This window comes from Lipotes vexillifer, unplaced genomic scaffold (genome assembly GCF_000442215.2).
Source record: "Lipotes vexillifer unplaced genomic scaffold, Lipotes_vexillifer_v1.1 scaffold957, whole genome shotgun sequence".
Taxonomy (NCBI): domain Eukaryota; kingdom Metazoa; phylum Chordata; class Mammalia; order Artiodactyla; family Lipotidae; genus Lipotes; species Lipotes vexillifer.
This window is the reverse complement of record NW_006791360.1, coordinates 691544-714908: the sequence shown is the minus strand read 5'-3', so window position 1 is coordinate 714908 and position 23365 is coordinate 691544. Positions and strand designations below refer to the sequence as shown.

The 23365-nt window shown below is 37.3% G+C and overlaps 1 protein-coding gene across 1 annotated transcript in view; it reads left to right on the top strand.

Moving 5' to 3' along the window:
- Nucleotides 1-23365, top strand: part of PIK3CB (phosphatidylinositol-4,5-bisphosphate 3-kinase catalytic subunit beta) — a 111218-nt gene that overhangs the window by 74981 nt on the left and 12872 nt on the right. The window contains exons 15-18 of the mRNA XM_007464363.1: nt 1-84; nt 13420-13598; nt 14424-14533; nt 16215-16293. Of these exons, the coding sequence (XP_007464425.1) occupies nt 1-84; nt 13420-13598; nt 14424-14533; nt 16215-16293 (452 nt within the window). The remainder of the gene's footprint in view (nt 85-13419; nt 13599-14423; nt 14534-16214; nt 16294-23365) is intronic.

Sequence of the window (23365 nt, the reverse complement as noted above, 5' to 3'; positions counted from 1 at the left end):
CCTGCTGTTTCAGTACAATTTGGTGTCATCCTTGAAGCATACTGCCGGGGAAGCGTAGGTCACATGAAAGCGCTTTCCAAGCAGGTATCAGCTTATTTTAATCTTCATGTTCACTTTGTCACATGGTATTTGATAAATTGTGTCATATGCTAGTTCTCCTATCACAGTATTTCATAGAAGTTTCAATAACTGAACCCAGTTAATACATTTTTTAATCAAAATGTAAGCCAAGAAATGAAGTTTCAACAAATTCAGCAGAATATTATTAATTGAATGCTATCTGAAAAATTAGGATTCCTTATAGTATTAACACCATGCCTTAAATTTTAGTAGGAAATACCTATTTAGACATGCTTAACAATGGATTTGATGGTAACAAAGATTATGAAATCTTTAGACGCTGTTTTTCCATACCCCTGAGTTACTCTTTCTAGTTAGTATAGTATTTATGATTCATATGCTCTGCCATTTGTTTTAAACTGAGATATTTTGACACCTAAGTTTGTAGGTGTTACAGCTTCTAGAATTCAGAATCCTCAAGCTGCTTTTTCGAACTATATATACATGCCTGAAATTGTGATGCTCTCCCACATTCCCTCATTTTCTTCCTAGGCCTTCATTTTCTAATCATTTCAGGTGATGAGTTATTAGTGATACTAATAGGTCAGATATTAAATGCTTACTGTATGCCAGGAAGTATACTAAGTGTTTAAAGTATACTATTTTACTCTCCTAATAATGTGCCACAGTACTTACTTTTACTGTCTGGATTTGACAAGGTGAAAAAACAATCTCTCCAAGAGATTAAGTAACTTGCCTAAAAACCCACAACTATTAAGTAAAAGAGTAAGTTTCAGACTTAGCTCTGTCCAACTATAAAACTAAATCTCTTTTTATTATACTGGGAGTTTTCAAACCTTTTTAGCAAAACCTCTCTTTTTTAAATCAAAACTTAAAAATAGACCCATTTTACAAAATAGACAACGTCATTTTATCAGTATAAATGTATCTTTGAAGCTAAAATAAAACATAAGCCATTAAGCCAGAATCATGATGCTGTTTTATTGAACACAGAACTTCATCGGGCGTTATTGTTGACAGTTGTCTCAGTATCCAGTTATTTGTGTATTTTATTTTGGAGATAATCCTGACTTATACCGCTAAGTAATTACAAATAGTAATGGTTTTTAAAGAGCTTTCTTGCAAATGAGAAACATAACCTTGGCCCAAGCTTGATTTGTTGGTGTCTTCTTGGTCTCCTGAAGGATGAGATGAGAGCATTTCTGCCATCAGGTAAAGCAGCCCTGTATTAGCTTCTTCATGCTGGAATCCTTCATTGACAGATAGCAACAATATGCTCTTTTTCTCTAGCAATAGTTTTTCCTAAATTGAGTATTATCTAACATAACACAAGAAGATTTTTAAAATGGTTTAATATATATTTACTCAGAACCTGCTATATGCTAGGGTTTGTGTTGCTGTTGGTGATGTGAAGTCAAATTAGCTATGTTGCTGTCATCAAGGATTTTATATTCCACAGAGTAGGTATACAAATTAGTGATATTATGATGGCAGTGTTACTAATGGGAGTATTATGTATGGTAGCAGAAGAAAGAGGCACATATTCTAGCTTAGGGCATTAGGCAAGAGGTCACAGTGCAGGTGACACTTGTTGTGGGTTTTGATGATCTAGTTAGCTAGTTGGAGAGTGTGGTAGTTAGTGCTCTACAGAGAGACAATTGTGTTTGTGTCTATATAGGCAAAGAGTGAAGGGGGCAGGTGGGTGAGATTGAGATTTATTATAAAGAATTGGCTCATGTGATTATGGACGCCAAGAAGTCCCAAGATCTGCAGTCAAGCAAGCTGGAAATCCAGGAGAGCTGGTGGTGTAGTTCCAGCCTGAGTCTGAAGGCCTGAGAACCTGGAGAGCAAATAGTATACGAGTAACAGTCTGAAAGCAGACAGACTTGACACCCAAGAAGAGCCATTGTTTCAGTTCAAGTCTGAAGGCAGGAAAAGAACAATGTCCCAGCTCAAGGCAGTCAGGCAGGTGGAATTCCTTCTTTCTTGCAGGAGGGTCTGCCTTTTGTTCTATTCAAATGTTTGGATGAGGCCCACCCACATAAGGGAGGGCAATCAGCTATACTCAGTCTACCTATTCAAATGTTAATCTCATCCAGAAACACCTAGAATAATGTTGGTCCAAATATCTGAACACTCCTATGGCCCAGTCAAGTTGATATGTAAAATTAGCCATCACAGGTCAACTTGGCATCCATACGTAGCTCCTTAAACCCTTACTTAATCTCTAAATAAAGCCAATAACAAGGTCAAAATTCCACCTAACGTGATACAACGAGGCTGAGTACCACCAATTACTCATTAACTTCTTTCTCAGAGGAGGAGATAATATCCTTGAGTGGCATTTGTTCTTCTCCTTAATTCCCTGTAAATTAAATAGTATGTTGTAAAATTAATAATACTTAAATATTAAGATTTAAGTAATGATATAAAGTTATGTACCTTATGTTACATGTTAAGGGAATAAGAGTGAGAAGGAAACAAAGATATTTGTTATATATTTGTGTATATATGTGTGCATATACCCATATTCATAACAAAATAAGATATTCATGACAGTCCTCATTTCTGTAACTGATCACGTGGTTATATCTGGTATTTATCACTACCATCTTCTAACCCATCCTGTATTCCCTTTGTCGTCAGCAAGCACCTCAGTTGGTTGTGTTCTTTACATGCTGGGATGACCTAAAGCTTCATTCTTGAAGAGTCTAGGCCATTAGTAGTCCTACCTGGATTGTAATTTGCCATTGATCTTAATCACTGGACATGGTAATACTAAGAGATCACCTATATTCTAGACATACTCTTCCCTAATTTCTGCTTTGCCGTCAGGGTCAATCATTCTAGCCAGCACCGTAATGCACTTCTTTGCCTGTTGATCCAGAAGCATGAGGAGCCCAAAATGGCTGGGCAGGAGTCTTACCATCCAGTTCAATGGAATTGTTGTGTCTCCCAGTAGAATCATTCTTCTCTCTAACTAAGACGTCTGTGCCAACAGAGCATAAGATCTCAGGAAAAGGAGGCAAAAATTTTGTTAGTGGGTCATTAGGGGTAATAGTGAGTGGGTACTACTTCCATTTTCACACCTTCATGGACCTGTGAATCCTGGCTATTGGAGAAACAGCATCATATATTGGATGCTGATTCAGAGCATATACAGCCTTCTACAGAACCTTGCCCCAGCCCTGCAAGGTATTCACATCTAGCCAGCACTGTAATTGTCTTCAAAAGGCCATTCCACTGTTTTATCAAGGTAGCTACTTCTAAATGGTAGGGAACATGGTAAGACTAGTGAATTCTATGAGCACGAGCCCATTGCTATACTTTATTTGCTGTGAAATGAGTTCCTTGATCAGAAGCAATGCTATGTGGAATGCCATGATGGTGGCTAAGGTGTTTTATAAGCCCATGGATGGTAGTTTTGGCAGAAACATTGTAGGCAAATTCATATCCAGAGTGTTTGTTCCAGTAAGAATAAGACACTGCCCTTTCCAGAAGGGAAGCAGTCCCATGTAATCAACCTGTCATTCCATAGCTGGCTGATCACCCCCAGGAAATGGTGCCATATTGGGCGCTCAGTGTTGGTCTCTGGTGCTGGCACATCAGGCATACAGCAGTGGCCATAGCAGGTGGGCTTTGGTGAGTGGAGGTTCATGTTGCTGAGCACATACATAACCTCCATCTCTGCCACTGTTCTCCATTGGATGGTGACCGGGTTGGCTGAGGAAAGGCTGGCTGGTATACATGGAATAGGTCATCCTATCCACTTAATTATAAAAATCTTCCAAGGTTAAACTTTGGTGAGCATACAGTGGGACAAAAATACCTTTTATTTTTTTGCCCATTCAGAGAGGTCTATCACATACCTCTTCCTTAAATTTCCTTGTTACTAGTTTTCCAATCATGTTCCTTCTAAGTCTCTGACCATCAGCTAAGTGTTGGTCACAGCTCGTGAATTGGTATATAATTGCACATATGGCCATTTCTCCTTCCAAGCAAAGTGAACAACCAGGTGCACTTTCCGAAGTTCTTCACACTGGGAGTATTTCCCTTCACCACTGTCCTTCAGGAATTTTCCAGAAGGGGGCTCTAGTACCACAGTTGTCCACTTTTGTATGGTGCCTACATATTGTAATCCAATAATCTGTAAACCATGGTTAAGTCTTCTCTTCCTGTGTCATCTGATCATAAGGAACTCCCCATGAGGCCATGCTGCAGGGTAGGATAGAGAAGGTAGTATAACAGGAGTGAGAAACCACGGACATTTGGGCCACTTCTTCATGTCACTTGTGCCTTCAGGACTCAATTGGGCCCAGTCTCGTATATAACCACTTTCACTTGATGATGGAGTGCCACTGTGCTTGCCCATCTTTATGTGTGGTGGGTCAGATAACACCTGGTTCATGACAGGCAGCTCAGGTTGCATGGTTACTTCATGGCCAGTGGTTAAGCGTTGTCTCTACTAAAACCCAGAAGCAAGCTAAGAGCTATTTCTCAAAAGGAGAATAGTTATCAGTAGGGCATGGTAGATTTTGTTTTTCCCCCAAATCCTAAGGACCTGTGCTGTGATTCACCTATAGGAGCCTGCCAAAGGCTCCAAATAGCATCCCTATATGTCACTGACAGATCTAGCACCATTAGGTCTGCTGGATCATGTGGCCACAACTTGCATGGCAGTTTGGGCCTGCTGCAGAGCATTCTCTTGTTCTGGGCCTCACTCAAAACCGGCACCTTGGGCTTCCCTGGTGGCGCAGTGGTTGAGAGTCTGCCTGCCGATGCAGGGGACACGGGTTCGTGCCCCGGTCCAGGAAGATCCCACAGGCTGGGCCTGTGAGCCATGGCCGCTGAACCTGCGCCTCCGGAGCCTGTGCTCCGCAACGGGAGGGGCCACAACAGTGAGACGCCCACATACCGCAAAAACAAACAAACAAACAAAAAAACAAAAAAACCCAAACTGGCACCTTTTGAGGTGCTGGGTCATTCAGTAAATAGACCAGAGTGCATGAGGAATATGTTGCCTCCAAAATCCAAAGAGGCCCACTAGGTGTTGTGCCTTATTTTTGGTTGTAAGCAGATAAATTATTCTTCACCTTAGAAGGGATATCTTGACATGCTCCATACCACTTTAACCCTAGAAGTTGCACTGAGATTGAAGGCCTCAGATTTTTGTCGGATTTATTTCCCACCTTCTAACATACAAATTTCTTTAAGTCTAGAGTAGTTGCTACATGTTACTTACTAGGTTCAGTCAGCATAATGTTATCACTGTAATGGATCAGCATGATATCTTATTGAAGGGAAAGTCGATTAAGGTTCCGGCAAACTAAACTATTACATAGAGCTGGAGAATTGATGTATCCCTGAGTTAGGACAATGAAAGTGTATTGTTGGCCTTGCTAACTTAAGCAAATTACTTATGGGCGTCCATATTGACACATACGGAGAAAAAAAGTACTTGTCAGATCAGTAGTTGCATACCACATATCAGGGGGTGTGTTTATGCAGTGAAACTACATCTGGTATACCACCTGGTTAATGCTGTAACAATCCACTGTAATTCTCTAAGAGTCATCTATCTTTTGCACAGGCCAAATAGGCAAGATGAATGAGGATGTGATGGGAATCACCGCCTTGCATGTTTCAAGTCCTTGATGATAATACTAATCTGTACAGTTACTCCAGGAATGTTTTTACTGTTTTCTTAGGAAGAGACAGTTGTAATAACTTCCACCTGGCCTTTCCCATCATAATAGCCCTCACTCCACGGGTCAGGGAAACAACATAGGGATTCTGCCAGCTCCTGAGTATATCTATTTCAGCTATGCATTCCAGAGCTAGAGAAATAACCACAAGATGGGTTTGGGTTGGGCCCACCATGAAACAGATTTGTGCTAAAACTCCATTGTTAACTTGGCCTACATAAGCCCCTACTTTGGTGGACCTCTGATGTTTTGGATCTCTTCGAATTAGTGTCAATTCAGAACCAGTGTCCAGAAGTCCCTGAAAGTTCTGATTATTTCCTTTCCCCCAGTGTGCAGTTGCTATGGTAAAAGGCCATGGGTCCCTTTGGGGAAGCCAGGGGAAAGTCAGTTTCAGTCTGGTTGATATAGGAGAGTTCACAGGCATCATTCAGCATTGATGAAAATATTGGGGGATTTATTAACTTTCTAGTGTGTCTAAGCCTATGAGTACATGTTAGAGAAGTCAGGTGTTTATTATTGTCATGGTGTAAACGTAGACCGTAAGCTGTATGTGACTATAAGTATTACAGTATGTAAGCTGTAAGTATTAGCAGGGTAGTTCATCTAGCTGATATAAACTGAAAGCAGTATATTCAATCCACCTAACTGAAATTTTCTGTAGTATTAAATATTATCTCCCAAACTTTACTTTTTGGTACTACATTGTTTTTTCCTTGTGGCAAAGACTCCCCTACCTTTTTACCTTTTCTAACTTCTCTATCTCATTTGAAGGACATTTGTTTCACCACTCCTAACCTGCTGTTCATTGCTATACCTCTGTGGTATCACACCCTAATTTTATATCAGCTCTCTGTAGTATTATAATTTCCAGTTCCACTACACGTTTTTTTGTTTTGTTTTGTTTTTGCAGTACGCGGGCCTCTCACTATTGTGGCCTCTCCCGTTGAGGAGCACAGGCTCTGGACGTGCAGGCTCAGCGGCCATGGCTCATGGGCCCAGCCACTCCACAGCATGTGAGATCCTCCTGGACCGGGGCACGAACCTGTGTCCGCTGCATCGGCAGGTGGACTCTCAACCACTGTGCCACCAGGGAAGCCCCCACTACAGTTTTTTAACTCATTTGCATTGCCAGAGGAACTACCGTAGGTTTTCATAGATGATTTTAATATTTACGGTTTTTCAACAGAATACACATTTTTCTCAAGTGCTCATGGAACATTCTCCAGGATAGATCATATCTTGGGTCACAAATTAAGCCCTGGTAAATTTAAGAAAATTGAAATCGTATCGAGTATCTTTTCCGACAACACCGCTATGAGGCTAGGTATCAATTACAGGAAGAAATCTGTAAAAAATACAAACACATGGAAGCTAAACAATACACTACTTAATAACGAAGTGATCACTGAACAAATCAAAGAGGAAATCAAAAAATACCTAGAAACAAATGACAGTGGAGACACAACGACCCAAAACCTATGGGATGCATCAGTTCTAAGAGGGAAGTTTATAGCAATACAATCCTACCTTAAGAAATAGGAAACATCTCGAATAAACAACCTAACCTTGCACCTAAAGCAATTAGAGAAAGAAGAACAAAAAACCCCCAAAGTTAGCAGAAGGAAAGAAATCATAAAGATCACATCAGAAATAAATGAAAAGGAAATGAAGGAAACGATAACAAAGATCAGTAAAATTAAAGCTGGTTCTTTGAGAAGATAAACAAAATTGATAAACCATTAGCCAGACTCATCAAGAAAAAAAGGGAGAAGACTCAATCAAATCAATAGAATTAGAAATGAAAAGGGAGAAGTAAAAACTGACACTGCAGAAATACAAAGGATCATGAGAGATTACTACAAGCAACTCTATGCCAATAAAATGGAAACCTGGAAGAAATGGACAAATTCTTAGAAATGCACAACCTGCCAAGACTGAATCAGGAAGAAATAGAAAATATGAACAGACCAATCACAAGCACTGAAATTGAAACTGTGATTAAAAATCTTCCAACAAACAAAAGCCCAGGACCAGATGGCTTCACAGGCGAATTCTATCAAACATTTAGAGAAGAGCTAACACCTATCCTTCTCAAACTCTTCCAAAATATAGCAGAGGGAGGAACACTCCCAAACTCATTCTACGAGGCCACCATCACCTTGATACCAAAACCAGACAAGGATGTCACAAAGAAAGAAAACTACAGGCCAATATCACTGATGAACATAGATGCAAAAATCCTCAACAAAATACTAGCAAACAGAATCCAACAGCACATTAAAAGGATCATACACCATGATCAAGTGGGGTTTATTCCAGGAATGCAAGGATTCTTCAATATACGCAAATCTATCAATGTGATTAACCATATTAACAAATTGAAGGAGAAAAACCATATGATCATCTCAATAGATGCAGAGAAAGCTTTTGACAAAATTCAACACCCATTTATGATAAAAACCCTGCAGAAAGTAGGTGTAGAGGGAACTTTCCTCAATATAACAAAGGCCATATATGACAAACCCACAGCCAACATCATCCTCAATGGTGAAAAACTGAAAGCATTTCCACTAAAATCAGGAACAAGACAAGGTTGCCCACTCTCACCACTCTTATTCAACATAGTTTTGGAAGTTTTAGCCAAAGCAATCAGAGAAGAGGAGGAAATAAAAGGAATCGAAATCGGAAAAGAAGAAGTAAAGCTGTCACTGTTTGCAGATGACATGATACTATACATAGAGAATCCTAAAGATGCTACCAGAAAACTACTAGAGCTAATCAATGAATTTGGTAAAGTAGCAGGATACAAAATTAATGCACAGAAATCTCTGGCATTCCTATATACTAATGATGAAAAATCTGAAAGTGAAATCAAGAAAACACTCCCATTTACCATTGCAACAAAAAGAATAAAATATCTAGGAATAAACCTACCTAAGGAGACAAAAGACCTGTATGCAGAAAATTATAAGACACTGATGAAAGAAATTAAAGATGATACAAACAGATGGAGAGATATACCATGTTCTTGGATTGGAAGAATCAAACATTGTGAAAATGACTCTACTACCCAAAGCAATCTACAGATTCAATGCAATCTCTATCAAAGTAGCACTGGCATTTTTCACAGAACTAGATCAAAAAACTCACAATTTGTATGGAAACACAAAAGACCCCGAATAGCCAAAGCAATCTTGAGAACGAAAAACAGAGCTGGAGGAATCAGGCTCCCTGACTTCAGATTATACTACAAAGCTACAGTAATCAAGACAGTATGGTACTGGCACAAAAACAGAAATATAGATCAAGGGAACAGGATAGAAAGCCCAGAGATAAACCCACATACATATGGTCACCTTATCTTTGATAAAGGAGGCAGGAATGTACAGTGGAGAAAGGACAGCCTCTTCAGTAAGTGGTGCTGGGAAAACTGGACAGGTACATGTAAAGTATGAGATTAGATCACTCCCTAACACCATACACAAAAATAAGCTCAAAATGGATTAAAGACCTAAATGTAAGGCCAGAAACTATCAAACTCTTAGAGGAAAACATAGGCAGAACACTCTATGCCATAAATCACAGCAAGATCCTTTTTGACCCACCTCCTAGAGAAATGGAAACAAAAACAAAAATAAACAAATGGGACCTAATGAAACTTCAAAGCTTTTGCACAGCGAAGGAAACCATAAACAAGACCAAAAGACAACCCTTAACATTAGAGAAAGTATTTGCAAATGAAGCAACTGACAAAGGATTAATCTCCAAAATTTACAGGCAGCTCATGCAGCTCAATAACAAAAAAAAAAAACCCAATCAAAAAATGGGCAGAAGACCTAAATAGACATTTCTCCAGAGAAAATATACCGACTGCCAACAAACACATGAAAGAATGCTCAACATCATTAATCATTAGAGAAATGCAAATCAAAACTACAATGAGGTATCATCTCACACCACTCAGAATGGCCATCATCAAAAAATCTAGAAACAATAAATGCTGGAGAGGGTGTGGAGAAAAGGGAGCACTCTTGCACTGTTGGTGGGAATGTAAATTGATACAGCCACTATGGAGAACAGTATGGAGGTTCCTTAAACAACTACAAATAGAACTACCATATGACCCAGCAATCCCACTACTGGGCATATACCCTGAGAAAACCAAAATTCAAAAAGACTCATGTACCAAAATGTTCATTGCAGTTCTATTTACAATAGCCCGGAGATGGAAACAACCTAAGTGCCCATCGTCGGATGAATGGATAAAGAAGATGTGGCACATATATACAATGGAATATTACTCAGCCATAAAAAGAAACGAAATTGAGCTATTTGTAATGAGGTGGATGGACCTAGAGTCTGTCATACAGAGTGAAGTAAGTCAGAAAGAGAAAGACAAATACCGTATGCTAACATATATATGGAATTTAAGAAAAAAAAATGTCATGATGAACCTAGGGGTAAGACTGGAATAAAGACACAGACCTACTAGAGCATGGACTTGAGGATATGGGGAGGGGGAAAGGTAAGCAGTGACAAAGCAAGAGAGAGGCATGGACGTATATACTACCAAACATAAGGTAGGTAGCTAGTGGGAAGCAGCTGCATAGCACAGGGATATCAGCTCGGTGCTTTGTGACCGCCTGGAGGGATGGGATAGGGAGGGTGGGAGGGAGGGAGACGCAAGAGGGAAGAGATATGGGAACATATGTATATGTATAACTGATTCACTTTGTTATAAAGCAGAAACTAACACACCATTGTAAAGCAATTATACTCCAATAAAGTTGTAAAAAAATATTTATGGTTTTTTATTCATGTTAAAATAACTGTATCTGATCCCTCCTTTTTGGAAAGCCCTTTAATGATGGTAATAATAGCTAACATTTATTCACCGCTTATTGTGGGCCATTTATTCTTCACAAGAATATGAGATAGATACTATTAGTCCCCTTAATTTTTTAGTCCTTTTAAAGATATCTCATACCTATCTATTTCTCTTGTGTTCATGCCTACCATCCTTGTCGAACCCACTATCCTTTCTTACCTTGATGTCTTCATTAACCTCCTAAATTGTGTCCCTTGTTTCCATTCTTCTGCACGCACGCATGTGTGCACACACACACACAGACACACACACACACACGTACCTTTATTCTCTACCCAGCAGATAAAATGATCTTTTTAAAATGTAGATGTATTCCCTTTTTAAAATCCCTGAAGTAATATTCATTGCATAGAGAATAAAATCCAAATTTTAACGAAGTCTGTTAAGACCCCACTTGATGAGGTCCCTACTTCTTTGGCCTCATTCATATGAGCAGACAACACTGGACGTTTTTTTGGTTCTCTGGGAACCTCAGTTTGACTTTTATACCAGCAAACATATGACATATATCTGATCACATTATTCTTACTCTTTTTTTGACTGATGAACAGCCAGGGGAAGATTGTACCCTTTACATGGCAGTTCTTGTTATCACTGTAAACCTATAGTGTGACAAGGTGTTGAAACACTTAAAGTATTTGACTTATGGCCATGTGGGTATTCCGAACGCTGTTCCAGGAAATGGATGTCAACATAATTAGGGTTAGGCCCTGAAAATTCACAACTGTACAAACATGGAAGAAATTCAAATTTGAAATACTTTAAAAAGTTCCTGTTTGCATAGCCCATTTTTCAGCGAGTTCCCTTTTCACCAGTGTTTGTACAGCTCCTGAAATTGTTGAGAAATGCGGTGTCTGTGGTTTTGACAGATGGCTAACTTGGCAAGCTTTAGCAATCTCAATTTTATCACCAGGCTACATAGAACCTTCCCAGTTTCCTGTGAGCAAGCCCTCAGCCTGTCTGTAGAAACTGCATGCCAAATTCACCTCCCTGCAGAGTCTTAGTGGTTTCCTTGCATAGAAGCAAAGTTCAAAAATGAAAATATGGTGTAAAATAAATCTCCTGTTCATCAAAATGCAAGCCATGGTGTTCATAATGTTTGTGCCCACATATATTTTTTTGCCTACATATTTTATATGCTTGTTATACACAATTCACATGTTGATATATGTATTCTGTTTTTATCATTTGTTTCCAGTTTTAATGACATAATGGTAAAATAAAATATTCCTTTTTATGTTTTATAGCTGGCTGAGGCTCGGTCTTACAGAATTTGACATAATATTACATGGAAAGACCTCCAGTTACTAAACAATAAAGTTGACTTTTCTTTCCTTTTTTTTTTTTAATAAACTTATTTATTTTATTGTTTTTGGCTGTGTTGGGTCTTCGTTGCTGTGTGTGGTCTTTCTCTAGTTGCAGTGAGCTGGTGCTACTCTTTGTTGCGGTGCGTGGGCTTCTCATTGCAGTGGCTTCTTGTTTCAGAGCACGGGCTCTAGGTGTGTGGGCTTCAGTAGTTGTGGCACATGGGCTCAGTAGTTGTGACTCGCAGGCTCTAGAGCGCAGGCTCAGTAGTTGTGGCGCATGAGCTTAGTTGCTCCGCGGCATGTGGGATCTTCCCCGACCAGGGCTCAAACCCGTGTCCCCTGCATTAGCAGGCAGATTCTTAACCACTGCACCACTAGGGAAGCCCAGTAAAGTTGACTTTTAAACACATGGTTTTATTTATTTGTTTATTTATGGCTACACTAGGTCTTCATTGCTGCATATGGGCTTTCTGTAGCTGTGGCAAGCAGGGGCTACTCTTTGTTGTGGTGCACGGGCTTCTCATTGCGGTGGCTTCTCTTGTTGTGGAGCACAGGGCTCTAGGCGCGTGGGCTTCAGTAGTCGTGGCACACAGGCTCAGTAGTTGTGGCTCGCGGGCTCTAGAGCCCAGGCTCAGTAGTTGTGGCTCATGGGCTTAGTTGCTCCATGTCATGTGGGATCCTCCCGGACCAGGGCTCGAACCCGTTTCCCCTGCATTGGCAGGTGGATTCTTAACCACTGCACCACCAGGGAAGTCCCAAACACATGGTTTTGATTCAGTTGGCCATTGTCGATTCCCCTTGTACTACCTGCATGATTATTTTTTTGTATAAGTTTTGATAGCCAGAGTTACCTCATTATAAAAACCAGTTAATTTAGACGAACAATAGCTACTGTTGTCTATATTCATATCTATTTTATTGCACAAAAATTTACTTTATACTCTTAGTGGAAAGAGAATATACTGAGAAGATGTTATAGCAGAGTGATGACAAAGGTAGTAAGGTTGAATGTCAACCCCAGGGTTACTTGTACATAGATTTTCCTTTCGTACTATGGAGTTGCCCAATTACAGTGGTTCAGATTAATTGTATTTTAAATTCTATTACTCAGTTAGTTGCAGAGTTCTGAGTAGTTTCATAATTATCTTCTTACCTATAATCTATGTCTCTTTACTGTTCTCTAATTTATAAGATTTTATTTAAGAAAGGTTCAATAACATTTGAAAAATGGTGCTTTAAGTAACAAGAGGTAACAATTAATTTTTTTCGTGTATCTAATATTCTTGTCATAAAGCAAGCACTGTTTTTACGTTAGCTGGTTGTCCTGCCTGTGTATTGTGGGGAGGAGGGTGGTGAGGGAATGGTATTGATTAATATTATCACATGATATTATTTTTAACATAAATGAATTTTGGTGGTGGGGAAACTTATTTTTCAGGTTGAAGCACTCAATAAATTAAAAACTTTAAATAGTTTAATCAAACTGAATGCAATGAAGCTAAATAGAGCCAAAGGGAAAGAAGCAATGCACACTTGTTTAAAACAGAATGCTTATCGGGAAGCCCTCTCTGACCTGCAATCACCTCTGAACCCATGTGTTATCCTCTCAGAACTCTAGTAAGTGACCTTCTGTACTGTGCTTAGTGAATCTCCCATTAAATAGCAATGCAGAAGGGATTTCTGAGTGACTGCCTTAGGGGAGCAGTAGGGACATCTGTTAGCCTCAGTAAGTGGAATATAATTAAAAAAGGAAAATGTTAAAGTTCTCAGAAGTTATTCTTGTGTTAATAGGACATATGCCTTCTAGCTAAATTTACCTGTGGGATTAGTGAAAGTTAATGCAAGTTCATTTCCTTTCAATTGTATGTAATTAAATTTGCTTTCTATATTACTGGTTTCTAAGAGTTGAAAATCCTATGTAAGCAAAATGTTGGCACCCATCATAGATTATTTACTAATTAAACTTTCCTATTTCAAAATGAGATATTTGAATGAATTTAGAAAATTATTTCTCATTTTTACTTTTCCTACAAAAGTAATAATGGGAAAGTGATAATTATGTTCAGTATATCAGTATGCAAAATTGATCCCTCTTTAAGAAATCAAGAATGGAGTTACAATCCAATGTTACATTCTGATTTTTATTGTTTATGTATAATAGCATAAAGTTAAGGAAGAATAAGGGAAGGAAAGGAGGAATTTTAAATGTAGCCATGAGAAGGGCAAATCTGGGTTTTCAGTCCAGCTCACCTGGCGTCACTACATGCCAGCCAAGGCTAGCATTGCGGTTGCTTTTCTGCCAAGAGGAAATGTTCTCGTTCTGACTTCTGTATACCTGGAACAGGTGAGGGGTTTTCCCAAGCCTAGTATATCATGGCAACGTTACATTCTTGCCGTATCTTTAAATTGAAGTGGGCTAATTTTCCCCTTTCTTCCTTTCAGTATTGAAAAGTGTAAATACATGGATTCCAAAATGAAGCCTTTGTGGCTGGTGTACAACAACAAGGTGTTTGGTGAGGATTCAGTTGGAGTGATTTTTAAAAATGGTGATGGTATGTACGGAGGTTTTTACAGTGCCAAATTCCTTAGTATTTTTCATTTGCTGTCCATTTGCTTTATATGAAAGGTTATGTGTAAATGTATCACAGACAGATGGCAGCCAACAGGTAGCTATCAGTGGTCATAAATTTGAATTTGGCATGTCATAAATACCCTTTTTTTTTTTCGCTTTGGAGAATGATTTCTACAGCTTACTTACATACATTGTTCTAATAAGCCTTCCTTTTTTCCTACAAAATACAAAGCTGTCTACTCTTTTGGTAAAAAGCTTCTGAAATGCAAGAGAATATTTTCAATAATATATTCATACATCCTGTTTCAGTGATAGCAATTTTGATTTGCTGCCATAGTTTTGTGTTTTAATTAAAATATCTTACCCATACTTCATAAAGGAAATGCCTGTGAAGTAATCACACCAACCAGAAGGCAGTCATGACTGCTACCACTTGTTAGTTTTGTGATTTCAGGCAAATCACATAAAATTCATTGAGCTTCAGGATCTTCTTGTCCATGAGGATTATAGCATCTCTGTGTTGGGTTTATTAAATGGAATTAAGTGAGATAACATAAGTATATGTGTTTAGCATAGTATGTGCTTACAACTTTTTTTTTTTTTTGAATATAGTTGCTTTATAGTGCTAGTTTCTGGTATACAGCAAAGTGAATCAGTTATACGTATACACATATCCATTCTTTTTTAGATTCTTTCCCAGTTAGGTCACCACACATCACTGAGTAGAGTTCCCTGTGGTATACAGTAGGTTCTCATTAGTTATCTGTTTTATACATAGTAGTGTATATATGTCAATCCCAGTCTCCCAATTCATCCCACCCCACCTTCCCCCCTTGGTAACCATAAGTTTGTTCTCTACATCTGTGACTCTATTTCTGCTTTGCAAATAAGTTCATGTGTACCATTTTTCTAGATTCCACATATAGGCAATATTATACGATGTTTGTTTTTCTGACTTCATTCTGTACAACAATCTCTAGGTCCATCCACATCTCTGCAAATGGCACTATTTCGTCCCTTTTTGTGTCTGAGTAATATTCCATGGTATATATTACCACATTTTCTTTATGCATTCCTCTGCTTACAACTATTTTTAAAAGAAGTTTTAGTATTTCCTAGACATTTAACCCCACTTGATAGTATAAATGTCATTATGTGGAAGTCTGTACTTTCACCACCTCTTACCTAAAAATTACCCTTGGACATGATAATAAATAAAATCAACTATTACAGTTTTGTGAACCCATCATACAGTTACTTACGTGATTCTTAAGAATTTCTTCTGCATCCCAAAAGACAAACAAGAAGAAAAAAAAATTAGCAATGTGAATTGTATGGATGCTGTAACACAGCATTACTGTATTATAGCAGTATTACAGCACCCGTACAATTAGTATAATAGCTTGCACATGGTAAACAACTAAAAATATTTTTAAACTTAATTTCTGAAATAGTTACTGGAGCATGCTAACCAACAAACCTAGTATTTAACATATTGAATATGGTCAGCATTAAAATTCTGGAAAAAAATTAACAGAGCAGTTACTTGTCAACATTTCTTCCCAGCCAGTTAATTCTGGTTGAATTAGCTAATCTTGAATAAATGTTATTAAGCATAAAGTGGAAAGCACTTATAATATAGCATGGTTCTTTCCCCTTAGATTTACGGCAGGATATGTTGACACTCCAAATGCTGCGCTTGATGGATTTACTCTGGAAAGAAGCTGGTCTGGATCTTAGGTGAGATTTCTAGTGAATTTATTTTTATCTCATGTTGTAGTCCTTCTACAATAGAATTTAAAAATTATAAAAACTTGATTTTTTGATTTCTTCCTGCTATTATTATGGTCGTTCATAATTATATTTATATAATGCTTTATAGTTTACAATGTGCTCTCAAATACATTATCTTATTGAAACCTCATCAAGTGTAAAACTATACATATGACAGCAAGAGTCATATCCCAATCTGTGGTTTGGAAGGTGGTCTCAGGAAGGATGACTGGTGGTCATGGGAGTGATAAGCCAGAGAAGGGCCTGCCTCTCTTCTTACTTAGCTTAGTAACATTGATTCTTCTAACCTTCCCAAAACGGAAGTGTTTAGGTGGGCTTTCAGGGTTTTTTGCTGGCCACCATTGTTAGGGGTAGACAATGAGTAGAACAGGTTTATGGAGACAAAGAAAGAGGAAACATAATGGATTTTAAAGTTTAATTATTATAAAATCTTTCAAGATAAAGAGCAGATGAAGATAATTGCAAACAAGACCACATAAAAAATATAAGATTTGAATGTCAACAAACAAAAGTCAAGCCTCTGGGCATTATATTCATAATGAACACGACAGGGGGATAATAATTCTAAATATTTAAAGAGTTCATAGAAATAAACATATGGGGAGAAGATATGAAAAGGCCATTCAAGTTATAAAATAAAAAAACTAATAATTATGCAAAGACTGTCAGTTCTAATGTAGAAGTATGAATTAAAAGAACAATTATATAGCATTGATTTCCTTGCAAAAATTCTGTTAAGTGAAATGTAGTCTGGAACACGGTTGAAGTAACAAAAACACAAATATTGTCATATACCATTTTAAATGAATATAAACCTCTTTGAATCAAGTTTATTTATTCCCTATATCCAATATTTCCAGAATTTAATTTAAAATTAGAAATGTGAACAGTGACTTATGCACAGAGATATTCATCCTTGACTTATTTACGGTAAAAAAACCATTGGGACACTCTTTTGAACATTTGCTCAATAGAACAACAGTTTAAAAGATGATTAACTTTCACATATGACCAAACATCTCAGGTATTTAAAAGTATTGTTTATGGAGAATTGCTAACAATTTGGAGGAAGTACTATCTTCAAATGTCAAATGAGATAAGTGAGATGCAAAAAAATATTTTTATAGAATGATTTCAACCAGTTAAAAATCCCTGAAAAATGACACACTAAAATGTTGACAGAAACTAAAATGTATAGTAGACATTACTTCTGGGTGGTAGGATTAAAGGTGATACAATCTCTCCTCCCTGTTCCCCCTTTTGGTATACCTGTTTAGCTAGTTTTCTATGGTGTACTCCTTTTTTTTTTTAATGGTACGCAGGCCTCTTACTGTCATGGCCTCTCCCATTGCGGAGCACAGGCTCCGGACGTGCAGACTCAGTGGCCATGGCTCACGGGCCCAGCCGCTCCGCAGCATGTGGGATCTTCCCGGACCTGGGCACGAACCCGTGTCCCCTGCATCGGTAGGCGGACTCTCAACCACTGAGCCAACAGGGAAGCCCTGGTGTACTCCTTTTTTAATCAAGGGGGAAAATACATTAAACATATTTCATGATACAATACAGGGCCATACAATTAAAAATTTTTTTTCTATGCTAGTTATTAATGAATAACTTCATCTTTTACCTAATTCTTTTTTTAATTGTGGAATATTTCAAACATGAAATATAGATGATAATTGACAACACTTTTTGTGTTCTTAAACCCAGACTTGAGTATACATTTAGCTATTAAATGACAGATGTTAACATGTTTCCATATTTACTTCTTTAAAAAAGGAATTAAATATGCAGATAAAATTAATTCATTCTTATCCTCTCCTAATTTCTCACAACTCAGGATTTACCATTATTCTAAACTGTAATATATATATTTTTTTGTGCTTTAACTATATATTATGTATCCATTGAATGCTTTGAACTTCCAGTAAATACTGTCGTATCACATGTAACTTTTTGAAGTTTACTTTTTTTATTACATTTCTTGAGATATATCAAGATTAATATGTGAAGTTCTAATTTGTTGTTGTCACTTCTCTATTAATGTTTTGAGTAAATACAAAAATTTATCCATTCCCCTATTAGAAGCTATTTGTGTTCATTTGTTTTTGTTTTTTATTTATCTTTTAAACCTAAAGTTTACACACTTCTCTTACGTTTGGAAGAGTTCTTCAGTTTATATAGCCAGAAGTGGAATTGCCGGGTCATAAGGCATGCATATTTTCAGCCTTACCACCGTTGCCCAACTGGCTTCCAGAATGGTTGTACCAGTGTTATGTTTCTACCCAGAAATATCTCCTTGCCAATCAGACTTGTTAATTTTTTGCAAATCTAATGGATACAACACAGTATCTCATAGAATTTTAATTTGCATTTGTTTGGTTGAGTTAATTTTTCAGTGTTTATAAGTATTGTGTTGTCTCTCTGCTATAAGTTACCTAGGTTACTTCAAGGTTTATGGTTTTTGTTTTATTATTTTTAAAAAATCCTTCCCTGTACAGTTATCTTAAAGATGCTGTCTTATATTTTATTTTCCAATTTTTAAACTTGATATGCTTTCTTCTCTTCTGTCTCTGCAAAAGTTTGGTCCTGGTGTTGATTTTTTGGAATCTAGGTTTTTTTGACTACTGATTTTCCTTAATGGTTATTGGACTTTTTGGGTTGTTTTCCCTCTTGAGTCACTTTGAGGCAAAGAATTTTCCAGTTCATCATTGTTTTTGAATTTATTACCATACTTTTTTTTATAACATCCTCTTGTAATTTAAAAACCTCTGCTATGTTTAACTTTTTTCTCCTTTTGCATTTGTAAAATTATTTTGTATGCAATATTTTTTCCTTATTAGCCTTATTAGAGGTTTCCATCTTAGTATTTTAAAAGAGTGGCCTTCTAGTTTTATGTTTTCATTTTCTGTTTTATCATTGATTACATCTTTATAGTTTTCTTCCTTTTACTTGTGTTAATTCTGTTGTTCTGATTTTTTGAGATGAACACATAGAACATTAATTTCCATTTTTTTCATATATACAAATTAGAACCATGTTTCCTCTAACTACTGCCTTAGCTGCATCCCATAAGTTTTAAAATGTACTTATTTATGCATTTTCGTAATACATCACACTATATGGAATTCAGTTCTAAATGTTTTATTTCCATTTGTATTTCTTCACCTCCTGAACTAATTTAAATTATTTTGACTCCCAAATTGCACTGGACTTTTTTTGTTGTTGTTGTTCCTGTGACGTCTAATTTTATTGTACCTGACTATTGTCAGATTATGTGGTCGGTATAAGATCAGGGTCATATTTCTTAAGATTATTTATGCCTTACCATATGTCTAGTTTTTCTGTCACATTTGTGATTGAAAAGGTTCCAGATGCTGTAATTATTAACCATAATATTGTAAATTGGTCCATTAGATCAAATTTGTTAATTATGCCCAAGTCTTTATTCTCATCAAACTTTTACCTGTTTGTCACTTCAGTGATATGTTAAAACCAACCATTATAAGTGGCATTTGTCAATTTCTGCTTGCAATTTTGTTAATTTTCTAATTGTGGTTTTAATTTGCATTTTCCTAATGACAAATAATGTTGGCCAGCTTTTCATGTGCTTGTCATTTGTATATCTTCTTTGGAGAAATATCTATTCAAGTTCTTTGCTCATTTTTGAATTGGATTATTTGTCTTTTGGGTTGTGAGTTCTTTATATATTTTGAATTCTAGACTTCTAGTAAATAAATTACTGGCAAATATTTCTCCCATTCTGTGGGTTGTCTGTTCACTTTCTTGACAGTGTCCTTTGATATACAAAATTTTTTACTTTGATGAAGTCCAATTTATCTATTTTTTTCTTTAGCTTCATGTGTTTTTGGTGTCAGGTCTAAGAAACCATTGTCTAATCCAGTGTCATGAAGATTTATGCCTCTCCTTTCTTCTGAAAATTTTAGTTTAGGCCTTATCTAGGAGGTCATTAATCCATTTTTAGTTAATTTTTATATGGTATGTGGTAGGAGTCCAATTTCATTTTTTTGTATTGGTATCCAGTTGTCTCAGAACCACTGTTTAAAAGACTGTTCTTTCTTCATTGAATTATCTTGGCACTTGTGTCAAACATGGATTGACTGTAAATGTGAGGGTTTTTTCCTGGAGTCTAAATTCTGTTTCATTGACCTACATGTCTGTCTCTGTGCACAGTCTTGATTACTTTGTAGTAAGTTTTGAAATTGAGAATTGTCTGCCTACAATCTCTTATAGGAGTTCTATGGTTTCAGGTCTTACATTTAGGTCTTTAATCCATTTTAAGTTTGTTTTCATATATGGTGTGAGAAAATGTTCTGTTTTCATTCTTTTATATGTAGCCGTCCAGTTTTCCCAGCACCACTTATTGAAGAGACTGTCTTTTCTCCATTATATATTCTTGCTTCCTTTGTCGTAGGCTCATTGACCATACATGCATGGGTTTACTTCTGAGCTCTCTATTCTGCACCATTGATCTATGTGTCTGTTTTTGTGCCAGTGCCATGTTGTTTTGATTACTGTAGCATTGTAGTATAGTCTGAAGTCTAGGAGTGTGATACCTCCAGCTTTGTTCTTTTTTTCCTTAAGATTGCTTTTGCTATTTGGGGTCTTTCATGGTTCCATATAAATTTTAGGATTATTTGTTCTAGTTCTGTGAAAAATGTCATGGTATTTGGTTCATTTAAATGATATCTATTTATAGTCTCTGTTTGGTAATTCATCATTCTTGTACTTCTCTTTTGTTCTTTAGACATGGTTCCTTTTACTTCTTTGAACATACTTAAAATAGGGGTTTTAAATTTCACAACCCTGCAAATCAGATTCTCTCCCTTGTTCAGGATTTTTTGTTGTTGCTGTTTGTTGTTTGTTTTGTGACTTCTCATTTAATTATGTAAGATTTTTGTTCTTTGTCATGTGTTGTGACTGATTTCTCTGCCTGGTTAGTTTATTGGTCAGCTATTGATTGACCACAGATTTCTCTAAATGCCTGGAATTCTTAAGTCTTTCAGTCTTTACTGAGGGGTTCTGTGTGCATGTTGGGGCATTCCGTCAGGAGTCAGCCAGGTAGTTCAGAGCTGTGCCTTAGCCTTAACTTGTGTAAGCCTCAGAGTTAGTAAGAGGTGAGAGCTAGGGCCTTCTAGCTTCTTTCCTGTCCATTCGCACAGCCCCAGGAATGCATACAACCATCGCCATGCACATGGCTTCTAGATTCCTATGAGAATGTTATAGTCTTTCACTGTCCCCTGTGAACATCTCATTCCACAGTTTATTCTTTAAGTTTTTTAGTTAGCTTATTGTTTGCCCCAACTATTATTTATCCCTAAGACAGCTACAGTGTTAAACAATTGATTCAGATTATTTTTGAGAAACACCTCCAGCTAAAAGGCAGTTCACAGTAGGCAAGGTCTGAGTCAGGTCAAAGAAACAGCGTGAGTGGGATCTTCCTGGAAACTACTAGAAAGTTCAAAGAATGACAGTTACGTAGAAATGAGGCTTTGAAGGAACTCCAACCCCATTTTTGCCCCCTCTAGTGGCTACCAGATTGCTGTAGTCACAATGATTATGTGCCATTTGTTGCCAAGTCTACTGGAGAACTGGGAAGTAGGTAAGATTGGAATAAGTAAAAGTAAAACTCAACTGAGATTCAGCCATTTTCTTCAAGAAACACTCCCCAGATTGTTGCAACCCATTTTTGTATTTCCATATTACTGAAATAGTTGATCCTTGACAATTTTTTGCCAGTCTTCTTGTTGTTTTTATGGAAGAGTGGATTTTCAAATGTCCTTAACCCCCTGTTTTTGCTGACATCACCTGGTTATACAGCTGCTTTCCAAAGAAACCTTGAAGATGTTATTCCATGGTATTCTGACCTCTGTTTTTTTTTTTTTTTTTTTTTTTTTTTTTTTTTTTTGGCTGTACGTGGGCCTTTCACTGTTGTGGCCTCTCCCGTTGCGGAGCACAGGATCTGGAGGCGCAGGCTCGGCGGCCAAGGCTCACGGGCCCAGCTGCTCTGCGGCATGTGGGATCTTCCCGGACTGGGGCACGAACCTGTGTCCCCTGCATCGGCAGGCGGACTCTCAACCACTGTGCCACCAGGGAAGCCGTCTGTTGTTATTTTTAAAAGTCTGCTGTCAGTCTAAACTGACATTGCAGAAAAAAATTTCTCTTTGCCTTTCATTTCTGCAGTTTTATTGTAATTTGTCTGTGTATGGATTTCTTTTTATTTATTTTTATTTCCCCATTCTTGTTGTATCTTTTCAATCAAAGAAAATCACCTCTTTTAGTTTCTACAGAATGTATCCATATTCTTCAACATTGCAGTTCTCTCACTCTCATAGTCTTCTCCAGCAACTTTGATAGATGTATATTGGTTTTGCTTGTTCTGCGTTGCATTTCTCTTAACCTCTTTCCTATTTCTCTCCTTCTTTATGCAGCATTTTTTTTGTAGTTTCTTTTATTCTGTCTTCCATTTTACTAACTGTCTCTTCAGTATTGTCTCATCTCTTGTGTATCAGTGTAGTATTTCAATGACTGTTTTTATTTAGGAATTGTATTTGATTTTGTTTTGTATACCTGTTCTTTTTTTAATACTGAACTCTCCTTACGCTTTCTATTCCTCTTCATGTCTTTCATCACTTGAGCATCTCTTTCATATTGTTCTGTTTTATCTCTTAGGGTGTCACCTTTTCATTTATCTGCTTAATCTTATTCATTTCCTTGTGTAGTTAATAATATTTGGTTTTGAATTCATTATTGGTGAGTTTTGTGTTTTCTGTAAGGGTCCTTTCCTCCCTAGGGTGTGAAAGTTTGCTCCCCAAAATGAATTTTGGTCTAGTTTGTGCTTTTGCCCAAGCTCTTTATGCCCGATCAGTCAGTTTTTATGTTAATTCTTTGCCTTCAGGCTTTCATACTTCATAAGTATTTATATTATATTTGAATCTCATAAGAATATGGGAGGGCTTGGGTTTTTTTGCACTTTCATGAACACCCCCCCCCCCCC